General features: G+C 45.7%; 1 protein-coding gene across 5 annotated transcripts in view; it reads left to right on the forward strand.

Annotated features, from left to right (window-relative positions):
* The window catches only part of LOC126092591 (PH and SEC7 domain-containing protein), an 836,662-nt gene that overhangs the window by 541,381 nt on the left and 280,829 nt on the right, over window positions 1-14,452 (forward strand). For all 5 annotated transcript variants that reach the window (XR_007521367.1, XM_049908287.1, XM_049908295.1 and 2 more), the window contains exon 2: window positions 9,856-9,922. Coding sequence is in view for 4 of the 5 variants with exons in the window: in XM_049908287.1 (XP_049764244.1) it covers window positions 9,856-9,922 (67 nt within the window). In the remaining variant the exon portion in view is untranslated. The remainder of the gene's footprint in view (window positions 1-9,855; window positions 9,923-14,452) is intronic.

Raw genomic sequence — 14,452 nt, forward strand, 5'->3', positions numbered from 1 at the left:
ATTAATAAATCCAGTCTACATAATTCCATTGTAACTAGCAGCCCATCTGTAGGAGAGGTAGCAGAAGTAGCTGTAGAGCTTATTAGGACGTTACGTTGGATCCTTATTACCGCCATGGAGAGCCGTGCATTTCGCAATATGTGCACCTAGGGGCTAGAACAGTACCCGACCAACGGTGCGGGAAAGCTTCCGTCTGATTATCCGTGGAGGGAGGTAAGACTTCCGTTGTCCGGTGCTTATTAACGGGCAGTGGCTTTCCACCTACCTGGTCGATGTGTGACGCGAAATTCCATCCTTCGTCCAGATGGATCTCCAGATATCTGTAAACAGATCTCCTGTTACTGATGAATTATCAATTCGTAATGGTGGGTCTCTCGCTATCGTGTCCTTTACTAGAATGCACGTAAGTTGACATCGGTGGAGCTGTTGACAGTATAGGTGGTTTGCACAACGCAACTAGAATGTCAGTTACAGTCCGACATCTCGCCTCCAGTTATAGGCATGCTGTTTTGCGATATCCACCTCAAAAGTTCAGTAACGTCAGACACGATCAGTCTCCGTCATGTACTCACAGTGTTCTTCATCTCTATGAATCCCATTTTCCTATATTGACAAGAAGGTCCCATAAGGACGAAACTTTGATCACTATGTCTCAAAAGCATAAAAATACTGGACTGTCAGTTATGTTTTGACCTGCTAGTACAGTGTAACGCGCAGTACGGGAGGTGAGTCGGCGCGGCGCTTTACGATCGTGGCCTGGTACGCCGGCCAGCCTGAGAGCGGTCTTAGGCAGTTTACCAAGCTCATTGAGGCAGATGGTGGGCTGGTCCCCAAATACCACCACAGGTCATGTGATACTCAAACACTTAAAATATGTTGTCACACAGAACAAATTTTACACGATTCACAACAAACTGCATACATGACGTTCTTTGCCTAGACGACTGTCAGGGAGGGAATCCGGCTTTATAATATACCACTGTAATCTTACCTGGATCAGAATTAAACCACATCCGAAAAAAAAGCACCTGAAGGGCTCGAAATACGTTGAAATAAAGTCACGATTGTGACTGAAAGCGGCCATTCTCTATTTTACGAAAGTAACACAATGACGAAAGAAAAACACTGGTAACAACGAATAAAATTAAAAGAATAAAAGTTAAGGAACCCTGAATAAGCAGATCCCGTACTAGACGGGTAAACGCCAGGAAAAAAGAAGGAAACGAAGGAAAGATGAGTTTAGTAGCGCCCGCTCGAGGTGTTCCTGGTATGTCACTATCAATTTCCGACAGAGTGTATTACCAGGTTAGCTATAATACAGAAAGATGGTTGCTGTCACCGGCATCAGCTTGTGCACGCCGTTACAGCTAAGAAAACATGAAAATGTCTGAGATTATATTTGACAGTATCTGTGAACTTCGGTGTTACTGCCCAACTACTTTTGAGTATGTCTCATAGAGACGTCGGTCCACCGGCCAGCTATTGGTTCTGCAGTGTGTATCCGGAATCACGCGGTAACCAGACCCATGGTGGACAAACTCTCACATGGAACAATTTAGCCGGCCGGGATGGCCGAGCGGTTCTAGGCGCTACAGTTTGGAACCTCGCGACCGCTACGGTCGCAGGTTCGAATCCTGCCTCGGACATGGATGTGTGTGATGTCCTTAGGTTAGTTAGGTTTAAGTAGTTCTAAGTTCTAGGGGACTGATGACCTCAGAAGTTAAGTCCCATGGTGCTCAGAGCCATTTGAACCATTTGGAACAATTTACGAGGGGCGTTCAATACGTAATTCTGTTGAAAAAATGTGGAATTTTCTGGCTTCAGCCCTTATAGTTTTATGAAGGTCCAGTAGGTGGCGGCGCATACGTAGCCTTCAAAATGACATCTGCAACGGAGATGCGTTCCAGGCAGAGAACTGCCATTGAGTTTCTTTTGGCGGAAAACCAGAACATGGCACATATTCACGGGCGCTTGCAGAGTGTCTACGGAGACCTCGTAATGAACAAAAGCACGATAAGTCGTTGGGCGAGGCGACCGTCGTCATCGCTACGAGGTCGCGCAAACCTGTCCGGTCTCTCTCGTGCTGGCCCGCCGCACCCAGCTGTGACTCCTCCAAAGTTGGAATATGCGAACACCTAAGTGATCGACGCATAACAGTCAAACACCTCACTGCTCAACTGGACGTATCTATTGGTATTGCGTACACTCGTCCACCAGTCGGAAAACTCAAAGGTGTGTGCCCACTGGGTTCCTCGCTGCCTAGTAGAAAACGACAAAGGACAACGAAGGACCATCTGCAGAGTATAGCTTGCGCGTTACGGAGGGTAAGCGTGACAGTTTTTTTGTCAAATATCGTCACAGGCGATGAAACACGGGTTCATCACTTCGAACTTGAAACAAAACGGCAATAAATAGAGTGGCACCACACCACCTCTAGTCTGACGAAAAAAATTCAAAGCCGCACCCTCAGTCTGTAAAGTCGAGGTGACGGACTTGTGGGTCTCTGAAGGGGTTATTCTGTTCTACGTCTCCCGTCATGGTGCAACAATGAACTCGGAAGCTTATTGTGCTACCGTCAGTAATCTGAAGAAAGAAAGCGTGTTTGTCGCCACAAAAATGCAAATGACTTCTCCTTCTCTATGGCAGCGCAAAGGCCTCACACAAGTCTGCGCACCCGAGAACAGCTCGCGAAACTTCGTTGGACTGTTCTTCTTCACACGTCCTACAACCCCGATCTCGCGTCTTCCGACTTCCTTCTGTTCGGCCCGACGAGGGATGCACTCCGCGGGGAGCAGTGCGTGGATGATGATGCAGTAAGACGTTGACTCCGAATTCGACGAGTAGTGTGGTACCATGCGGGCATATAGGCCCTCCCCGTAAGGTGGCGTAAGGCCGTCACATTGAACGGAAATTATGTTCAAAAATAGTGTCTTGTAGCCAAAAGAGTGGGGAATAATATGGTGTATTGTAAAGCTGAATAAAACCAACCTGCTTTCGGAAAAAAGTGTTACATTAGTTACTGAGCATCCCTCCGCCATACCGGACCGGCAGACGTCGAAACTTCTTGTCGAGGTAAAGAACCCTGTTACTGGTTGTCGTCAGCCTGCCGCTTCACGCCGTGATCCCTCCGGTATCCTACTAGTCTCCTCCGCGGATGTTGTCACCTAGCACCTTCGCCCCTTCGCCGCCTGCAGCTCTCCTTCCACCCACTGCCATTGCCGCTTCAAAGTCCTCTGGCCTTGATGCACCGGCTGCAGACGTCTGGACGCGTGATGATTTTTGTCGTGTACCGGCATGTAGGGAGAGGGCCACGTATGTGCCGTGGCTGACCTCTGACCTTAGGCGCCGGTGGCGTTCGGGAACGCGCGGCTGGTCGATAAGGCAGAACAGCCAGCAGAGCAGAGCGGAGAGGCCGCGGCCACCGACTGCTGTGTACTCGTGTCCCGCCGGCGCGCCGCCGCTGCCACACGACGCCTGCTGCCCCAGTAGCGGCGTCCCGATGCGCCGGAACACCGCGTGTGCCCTACTCCTACCGCTTGTTTACGTCCGCAGACGTGGGTCGTGTGAAACAGGGCTCGCTCTCTTCGTCCGCGACATCCACAAGGCAGCAGGTGCCGGCGCCCAGGCTTCTGCCGTGTTCCACGACTTCCGGAAGGCAATTCGCACAGCATAAACAAAACGTCAGCATACAAAATATCGGACCAGCTTTCTTATTGGATTGAAGAGTTCCTAGCAAATGGAACAGATTATGTCGTTCACAACGAGAGAAATATTCAGAAAGAAGTACAACTTTGGGCGTACTCCAAAGGAGGGTTGCAAGGGTTGGGGAGCCAGAGATGTCCCTAGTGCGAAATTTGTACACAGGGTGCGTCACAGGTAATAGCGGCCGTCTGTGGCGTCAGGGGCGCCAAGTGCAAGATTTGTTTACAGTGCGTGTCACAATTAGTTGCGAAAATTGTCGTTGGGGGAAATGTACGGTGGGGAGGAGCAGGCCAAATAATAAGTCGCTTATGTGGCGAAATGTTCTCGTGCGGGCCGTGGTTACAGGATAAACATTTTTCACAGTCTACGTAAATTACGTAATGGATAACGTCGTAGCTTCACAAGAATGTTAGCAGATAATGCTATTAGATACAATGAAGTCGCGACGCTGGAAAGTAGCAGAGAATTACGAAAGTCCTGCAGAGGGTCGATTGATACAATGAGTGGAAATTGACACTGAGTATAACGAAATGTAATGTATTCTCCATAAATAGGTAGAAAGACCCACTTTAGTATAATTACATCCGGCCGGTGTGGCCGTGCGGTTCTAGGCGCTTCAGTCTGGAACCGTGTGACCGCTACGGTCGCAGGTTCGAATCCTGGCTCGGGCATGGATGTGTGTGATGTCCTTAGGTTAGTTAGGTGTAAGTAGTTCTAAGTTCTAGGGGACTAATGACCACAGATGTTAAGTCCCATAGTGCTCAGAGCCATTTGCAGAACAATCAGTGGAAGCAGTCACGTCCATTAATTAACTGGGAGTGTGCGTACGGTTCGATTTAAATCGAATGATCGCATAAAACTAACCGAAGGAAAAGCAGGCACCAGACTGAGATTAATTTGGAAGAATGCTTGGGAAGTGGAGTCCAGCCATTGTGTTTACGAAGTATGATGGTGCACGTGATGTAACACGACAGGCAAAGGAGCCTGTGTACACAGGATCTATTTTTATATTTTCGTTCGTCCTTTCAATCAAAGACCTCCATAACATTATGAGTCATGTATTGAAATAATGTTTTTGCCTTCTTTTACTTGACAGTGCCACAGGTTACTCCCAAGTCGTGCGCACAACATATACGGGTACTTGTCGTACTAATCTACATCAATCCCCCTCATTATGGTGGTTTAAATCCGCGAAGTGCATCGTTGAAATATATAAATATTGACTGGTAGCAGTAAACTTACTGTGTAATTCGATATCAATAGCAGTAACGGTAAAATCTAACCATAAGTGCAAAAATGTTAGCGGTAAAGGGTAATCACGATTAGAATTCTGGCAGCCTGTCCATCTTTACCATCTCCGCGCACTGGGACAACTACCTTTCCTACTAATCGCCTGGGGTGAGAGCGCTGTTAACTGCCAGCGGTGGGATGACACGTACCACCACAAACTTTAGCAAAATAAAATGACTCCGAGCACTATGGGACTAAACATCTGAGGTCATCAGTCCCCTAGACTTAGAATTACTTAAACCTAACTAATCTAAGGACATCACACACAGCCATGCCCGAGGCAGGATTCGAACCTGCGACCGTAGCAGCAGCGGGGTTCCGGACTGAAGCACGTAGAACCGCTCGACCACAGCGTCCGGCCAAACTTTAGCAGCACAGTACTTTTTATACCTTGTGATTGACTACCAAAGGCTTGCTTATCCATCTGACAAACGCTTGTTACGGTGTACATCTGAGCTGCAACTTTCTTTTCCTTTGTGGAGACATGCGTCAGTCGTATTTAATGTACCATATTTACAATAGGGGGTACAGATATCACACGACCCCTCGAATTTTCTTCAGTGATCGTTCGTGTAAGGAAGGGATCACTGTCAGAAACCGAGTAATTTAGATTAATGAACACCTTTTATAACGTGTATTTCTAAGGAAAGACTCCAGCTGGAGTTTTCTAACACCGGGAGAAAGACCTGCAGAACTCTGCATTCTCTTCAAAACTTCCCTTTCTCGCGGTGTTTCTTCTCCATCACTCGTCTTCGCGCTGCTAACACTAAAAACATGCCACTACAGTCTGGCGGATAGTTTACGGCTAATTTAAACTGACGTTAATGCCACCATTAAAAATCTGTGGGACTGGTTGAGGTTTTAGGACTCGTCGACTCTGGTGTTATTAAAGGCGAGTCAGGAAAACAGTTGGAAGACGATGGAAGGAAAATTAGCGAGCCGTCCCAGCATTAAGCTATTTTACAGAAACCAGGAAAAAACGAAGTCAAGCTGACGGGAAGCGGAAGTGAACCTCGATCCTCGTGAATATGAGTGTAGTATTCCAAACACTTCTTATAGATCGGTGCTGCCGACTTCAGGGGTTGGACAAAAATATGGAAACACCGCAAACACAAGACATCGCCATTCCCATGTACAGTTTTCAGGGGAATCTCATGCCATTCTTCATGAAAAATGCTGATAAGTTCAGGTAACGAAGATGGAGAGGGATACCGACACTGCACCGTTCACTCCGAAGTAGACCACAAATGCTCAATAATATTGAGATCTGTTGACTGTGGTGGCCAGGGGAGATTCGACAATTCATCCTCATGCTCACAAACCAAGTATTGGGAGATGCTTGCCTTGTGGACAAGGGCCCTATCGTCTTGGAACACACTCCGCCATTGGGGAACCAACATTGTACCACGGAATGAACATGATCAGCCAAAATGGTCACATAATCCTTGGCAGTAATGCGATCTTGCAGATGAACCTTGGGGCCCATGGAATACTATGATATGGCTGCCAAAATCGTCACCGAAGTCCCACCATGATTCGCTGTTGGGATGTAAACTCGGCCAGAAGTTGGAAACAGTGTGAAACAAGACTCTTCCGACCAAATGATATTCTTCCATTGCTGCACAGTCCAGATTTGATGGCTTCGGCACCACGTTTTCCTGTTACGGCCATTTGCATCTCTGATGAATGGTTTTGGAAATGCAACTCGCCCTGCAACTCCCAGCTTGCGGAGCACCATTCGTGTTGTTTTGGTGCTGACATGGTTCGTGAGTGCGACATTCAGTTCTGCAGTGGCTTTTTCAGTGTCGTCCTCTCATTTTTCGTCACAATCATCTTCAACGAATGTTTGTCAGGATCACACAAAACAAAATTCCGCCCATGTTATAACTTGCGGACGGTGTTTTTCCGCTTTCGCTGTATCCGGCATAAATCTTTGATACGGAGTCTTTTGTAACACCACACACTTCGGCCTCTATCCATCCATCATACGAGCACCAATAAATAGCCCATGTTCGAATTCACTTAGCCCCGATATAATGCACTCACGACTACGCAGAACACAGTTCTGACCACGGCTGACGCTTGCAACGTATTGAGGTCATTGCCCAGGTGCCTTTCGTCATCAGGTACGAAACATAATCTGTGGGCATGACTAGCGTCTGCATTTATCTTCAAGCATGTATTTCTCGACGTGTTTAGACACTTTCCGCCAACCCCTTTTAGGGGGAGTGTTGAGAACTTTCAGAATGCTTAATCTGTCATGTCATGTAATGTCTCGTGACTTAATGGTTTATGCAACTATAGCTGTTTTTTTTAATTAAAAGTTCATCCTTAGCAATAGTTATTTTAAACCCATTTCGCTTAGAAGCTTTGGAAATATGTCGTTTCAAATAATGTTCGTAGTTTCGTACTGCGACTACTGTTTAGTGAAGATGCCAACAAACTCGTGTTCCTAATGGGAGAACATGCTATCATGCTTCTGGTGAACTGAAGGGTTTGTTTAACTGAAGCATTTCAGATTCTACTTTCAACCACTAAAAACGCATATTTATTCTACCATACATTTTACTCATTTAAAACATGGCCATTATTTTAGAATAATGTTTACAATTTTGGATTTGTCACTAGATCTACAAACTGTTTAAGAAGCTTTTTATTAACTTGTGCTTTTCGAAAATGTCCACGGTGGCCACAATTCCTGCTGCAAACAGAAATCAGACGAAAATGCAGGAAGTAAAAGTTATAATTCCGTAGCATATTAAACGAACGGTTTTTGATCTATAAAAAATTCTAAATACGTATAATTTCAGACCACTGACTGTGTTTTAAATGAATAAAACGAAACGTATGGTAAAGTAAATAGGCATGTTTTAATAGTTAAGGTGGATTTAAAAACCTTCGATAATTATGCAACTCTGAACGCCATGCCCATGCGAAAGAAGAATTGGAAAAGTTTTACCTTTTTATGACGTTCTGACCTCTATCCCGAAGCGTTTTATTTGCGGAGGACGTTGTAAGGAGTCAGTTGGAGGCACTGCGTGGCGTGAGCTGTAGCGTTGTGTTTTGCCATTCCAGTGGTCGGATACTAGAATATATCTTGAGATCGGATTGCTACAGGTCAGTGATCCGTAAAGACAAGAGTTGTGACTTTTTAACATTGTCTACTAGGTTAAAACGAAAATGGCGACCCTTATCGGCACCGTTTGTTGTTGTTGTTGTTGTAGCCTTCAGTCCAACGAATGGTTTGATGCAGCTCTCCATGCACTCTGTCCTGTTCAAGCCTCTTCATCTCCGAGTAACCTACATTTTTCTAAATCTGCTTAGTGTATTCATCCATTGGTCTCCCTCTACAGTTTTTACCCTCTACGCTTTCCTCCAGTACTAAATTGGCGATCCCTCGATGCCTCAGAATGTGTCCTACCAACCGATCCCTTCTTATAATCAGGTTGTGCCACAATTTTCTCTTCTCCCCAATTCTATTCAGCACTTCCTCATTAGCTACGTGATCTACGAATCTAATCTCCAGCATTCTTCTGTAGCACCACAGCAATTGTTATTATTATTATTATTATTATTATTATTATTATTATTTTCCGATGAAGCCATCTGGTTGTCTGCACAGGTTGGCAGCCCAAGAAACAAGTAGCAGAGTGAGTAATAGCGTACAATAGCCCGTGCGGTGTAACGCGCTGCTTTCCGAGCGGGAAGGTGTGGGGGTTACCGGCACGAATCCGCCCGGCGGATTAGTGTCGAGGCCTAGTGTGCCGGCCACCCCGTGGATGGTTTTTAAGGCGGTTTTTCATCGACCTCGGCGAATGCGGGCTGGTTCCCCTTATTCCGCCTCAGTTACACTGTGTCGGCGATTGCTCGCGTATTCTACCACGCAAACATTTGGGGTTACACTCGTCGGATATGAGACGTTTCTGGGGGGGGGGGGGGGGGGGGTCCACTGGGGGCCGAACCGCACAGTAATCCTGGGTTCGGTGTGGGGCGGCGGTGCGGTGGGTGGACTGCTGTGGCCCGTTGTGTTGAGAACCACTGAGGGCTACGAAGGGACGAAGCCTCTACGTCGTTTCTAGGTCCCCGGTTTAATACAATACAATAGCGTACACTACAGTATATCTGCAAGTGGAGCGCTGTCATAAGCTGCGCGTATAAACGCAGTGCAGTGCGCAGCACAACAATTAACCTTCGACTGGTACTTCATTTGACCATACTCTTCACACATGGTCGCTTTGCCAACATCTATTTATATGTGTATCAATCAGCTTCCTTCTTATTCCAGGCCTTATCCCGTGTCTTCACAGGGTCGGCATGTTCTGGATTTGGCAGTGTGTAGCCAGATGACCTTCCTGGCAACCACCCCAACCCCCCTCCTCCCCGCCTCACGTCTGCTTTCTGGGATGGAATTTGTGTACCCCATCTGTCTGCCTCTAGTGCTATCCCATGACGACGTGTTCGAAATGTTTCCGAACCATGTAACTGAAGCAGGACATGGATATCAGCTCGGCATTCACCTAGTCCGGGGGTGGGGGGCGAACCCTACATAACCCTGGGTTCGGGACGGCGGTGGGATGAGTGGACTGCTGATTGTTGTGGGGTTGTGTACCACAGAGGGCTACGGCGGGGACGACGCCTCCCCGTCGTTTCTAGGTCCCCAGTTCAATACACTACAATAAAAGTAGAGAGAGAGAGAGAGAGAGAGAGAGAGGTGTGTGTGTGTGTGTGTGTGTGTGTGTGTGTGTGTGTGTGTGTGTTGTTTAGGTTCATACTGTGCTGGTTTTTAAACTGTGAGTGGTTTTGCTTGTTAGGTAAATGGAGCGCACCGACATCTTTGTAACAGTGATGCTGTTCTGTTGACAGGTAGAGGCGGGAGACGTCATCGTCAAGGTCAATGAGACGGACGTTGACAGGTTCAGCACCAAAGAGGGTGAGTATCTGCTGGGCTGTCGCCTCTCAAAAAAAAATCTTTCTACGGTGGAAGTAAGAATTGTAGCAACAAATGACGTTCAGAAGTTGAGTAGCGGCTCATAGAAAAGGTGCAGCGTGCCGAAAAAAATCTTGCCTTTCGATACTGACTTCCATTTTGGTAATCACGAACCTTTACGCAGATTGTTTCGTGCACGTTGGAAAGTAGAAATGAAGTACATTGAATGTCGTACTGTAGTCCCATCTTCATAACTTATAAAATCTGACGCTGACTCTAACCTTTTGCAGAATTGTATTGCACGTAGCTAGCTCGCGTTTTATGACCTTTGTGCAGACTAAAAATATCCTCTTTAGGAATAAATATGAATTCAGCAAGCAGCGATCTTACGAAATTCGGCTCGCTCTAAGCGTCTGCGAGACCCAGAAGGCAATACACAAAGGCACCTAGGCTGATCTCGTGTTTCTTGACTTCCGGAAGGCATTCGATGCAGTTCCGCACTGTCGCCTATTGAATAAATTACGAGCTCACGGAATTTCATTTCAACTTTGTGATGGATCCGAGGACTTTTCTGGCAGTTAGAACTCGAAGCGTCGCCCTCCGCGGATCGAAATCGTCACTTGTGAAGTTAACTTTCGGAGTACCCGAGGGACCGTTGCTGTTCACGACGTACACTGCCCGACAAAAAAAGCGAAGCGCCGAGAAGCCATGGTCGGATGTCAGTGTAACTTCGTACACTTACACGCCATCGGCAGGTATGTGAAGGATTAGAGATGCAATTATCTGTGACAAGTAGAACGGCCACCAGAGTGCATTAGTGGTGTTTGTATTTTGTTTTGTTACCAAGCCTTGTAGGGTATGTAAGGGAGCGCGAGCAGCGTCAGATGTTAAGTGATCGCAGAGAAGGACACAGAGATGCCGCATACTCGTATGAGACAGCGTTATCAGCACCTGGCAGTTTAAAAGGGGTCTTACTGTAGGGTCTCCATTTGGAGCAACTGTATGTGAGAATGTCCCGATGTTAGACTGCATGGGAACGTGGGGACAGGCATACTCGTCACAGACGTTGTGCAGTATTACTGGCCAATCTTATTCACCTAGAACTGCCTTGTTTATCCGGAAATGCAAGTTTGATGCTAACCGCTCCCTGGATTACCATGATGAATCGGCGCCTTGAACTTCCTCCCACATGTTCAAATGGTTAAAGTGGTTCTAAGCACTATGGGACTTAACATCTGAAGTCATCAGGCCCCTAGAACTTAGAACTACTTAAACCTAACTAACCTAAGGACATTACACACATCCATGCCCGAGGCAGGATTCGAACCTGCGACCGTAGCAGCAGCGCGGTTCCGGACTGAAGCGCTTAGAACCGATCGGCCACAGCGGCCGGCGTCCCACATGCTCCGCCTTCCTCTACAGTTTTTCCCCTCTACAGTTCCCTCTAGTACCAAGGGCGTTATCCCCTTATGTCGTAACATACGTCCTATCATCCTGCCCCTTCTTCTTCGTTTCAGTGTTTTCCATATATTCCTTTCCGATTCTGCGCAGAACCTCCTCATTTCTTATCTTATCAGTGAACCTAATGTTCAACATCCTTCTGTAGCACATAATCTCAAGTGCTTCGATTCTCTTTCGTTCCGGTTTTCCCACAGACAGTGTTTCACTACCATACAATGTTGTTTTCCAAACGTACATCCTCAGAAATTTCTTCTTTAAATTAAAACCTACGTTTGATAAAAGTAGACTTCTCTTGGCCAGGAGTGCCCTTTTTGCCAATGTTAGTCTCAGTCCCCTTTTGATGTCCTCCTTGCTTCCCGTCATGGGTAATTTATTTCGCTGCCTAAGTAGCAGAATTCCTGAAGTCCATCAACTTCGTGATCACCAGTCCTGATGTTATGAGTTTCCCTGTTATCATTTCTGCTACTTCTCATTACTCTCGTCTATATTCGATTTACTCTCAGTCCGTATTGTGTACTCATTAGACTGTTCATTCCATTTAGCAAATCCTATAATTCTTTTCAATTTCACTGAGGTTAGAGAATCTTATTGAAATTCTGTGACCTTGAAATTTAATTCTACTCTTGAACTTTTCTTTTATTGAGTAGTAGGGTCGAAAGACTACATCCATGGCCTACACCCTTTTTAATCCGTGCACTTCGTCTTGGTCTTCCACTCTTGTCCCCTCTACATATTACACATTTCCCGTCTTTCCCTATGGCTTACCCTTATTTTTCTCAGAATTTGGGACTTCTTGCATCATTTTACACTGTCGGAGTCTTTTCCTAGGTCGCCATATCCTGTAAACGTGTCTTGATTTTCTTGCTTCCATTATCAACGGCAACGTCAGAATGCCTCTCTGGTGCCATTACCTTTCCTACATCCGAACTGATCGTCATCTAACACAGCCTCAGTTTTCTTTTCCATTCTTCTGTTTATTATCCTTGTCAGCAACCTGGATGCATGATTGAGCGAGAATTCTCGCATTTTTCGTCTCTTGCAATCATTTGGAATTGTGTGGATGATTTTTTTTCCAAAAGTCAGATGGCATATGGTCGTACGTGTACATTCTTCACACCAACGTGAATAATAATTTTTTTGCCTCTTCCCCCAATCATTTTAGAAATTCTGATGGAATGTTATCTACCCCTTCTGCCTTATTCGATCATAAGTCTTTGAGATCGGCCTTAAATTCTGCTTGTAGTACTGGATCCCCTATCTCTTCTATATGGACTCTTGTTTCTTCTTTCTTCTACTTTACTTTGCCCATCAAGACTCCAAATACGTCTTCAATTCTCTTGTAAGGGCACGGAGACCAAGCAGAATACCTCATACAAATAATAAAATACTCAATTCAGGACCTGTCTCCTAATAAATCTTCTTACATAATAACTAAAACTTTATATCCTGAACGATTATACTGGCTAACAAAATGCATGTAATTCTGTTAATAAATCTTGTTCATTTATATACAAATTTAGTATGAGATTTCACTTCCACTCAACGAAATTGTTTATTTCCAACTTTGGCTACAAAATATCTGGAAACTCTCGCACCTTCACACATCACATCGGGTATCAAACGAAACTAGTGGCTTGATTGGCTATTCCTTGGTAAAGAGGACGCAGCATATAGACCACTCGCCACAGGTAGAAGTAACTTCAGGCGCGCCTCGTGGTAGTGCGTTGGGAACCTTGTCGATCACGTTTTACTTTCGTGGCTTGACAGACAATAGTAGCCTCAGTTTTTTTTTTTTTTTTTTTTTTTTTGCAGTTACCTGCAATAAAGTAATGTCTGAAACGAGCTACAGAAATGTCGAGTTAGGGTTTTATAATATTTAATAGTGGTGCAAATTTTGGCAGCTTGTTTTAAATGTTCCGGGATGAAAAACTCTACGCTTTATGAAACACTAGAAGTTTTACCCAATGGCTACAATATAAATGACAACGAGTCACAATTTGAATCAGTCAACTCACGCAAAAACCTTAGTATAACATTTTGTACGAATATTAAGTGGAATGATCAAAACAAGCTCAGTAACAGGACTTTGGTTCATTCGTAGGATACTGGGAAAATGCAGTCAGCCTACAAAGGATACATAATTAGACTGGTTCAAGGCTTTCACGGTGTCATGTGAGAAAGCGCTGAGAAGAATTCTGAAGAATTTTATAATTCGTTTGTTGGTATGCGATATGTATTATTTATGATTGGTACTGCGCTCCACTGAATTTGACGTGTCTGTTGAACTTTTGCTTCAGTATAGACTCGCAGAAGTGGTCTGCACATGTTCGTTTGGATGTAAAGATTCGCGAAGAACGAAGAGGAAATCATAAGTCGAAGAACTTGCCGTTATGCCGAACTTCGCACAGCTCCATAAGGTCGTCTGGACTTCCCTTAGCCTGGAATAATATCTCCGTAATGGAGCCTCAGAACTCGTCTAAGTGACTGGATACCTACAAAACAGTTGCTGCGGAAGAGATTTGTCGCAATGGAAGTTCCGAATCAGAAGGTATCTGGTAGCACCTGTCAAGAGACTGCAGTAGGATTTTGTATATCTATAGCAGGCGACACGCTTTGGAGATGAAGAAGAGAGCTGACGTACCTGTGGCAGAAGACACCAGCGCCTGAGTCGCTCCAAAGACGACTGAGAAAGTGCTGCGGCTGCCAATTGGTTCGGTAAGGGAATGTGTGTTGTTGGATTGTGAATAACGAGTGCCGTGGTCGTGACGTTGCTGTGAGACTTCAGTGTGCACGAGTGCCGGTGTGTCTCCCATCCTGCGGGCGCCGCTGTGTGTTAACGGTTTGTGCGCTGTCTGACCTAACCGTGTTACAAGAGTCGTACCCTTCCCTTGTGCCTCTACTGTTCGCATCGACACGATTTGCTTCCGCAATTGTCTCGCTTGATTTCGCTCGTAAACCTTCAACTGGCTTTTATTTTCCTAGAGTGCTCGTGGGGTTCGCAACGATTTTCTTCCAGACATTAGACGTAGTGGACAGTTGTTCTGCACTGTACCACAGCGTCGACTGTGATAA

This window comes from Schistocerca cancellata, chromosome 1 (assembly GCF_023864275.1).
Source record: "Schistocerca cancellata isolate TAMUIC-IGC-003103 chromosome 1, iqSchCanc2.1, whole genome shotgun sequence".
NCBI lineage: Eukaryota > Metazoa > Arthropoda > Insecta > Orthoptera > Acrididae > Schistocerca > Schistocerca cancellata.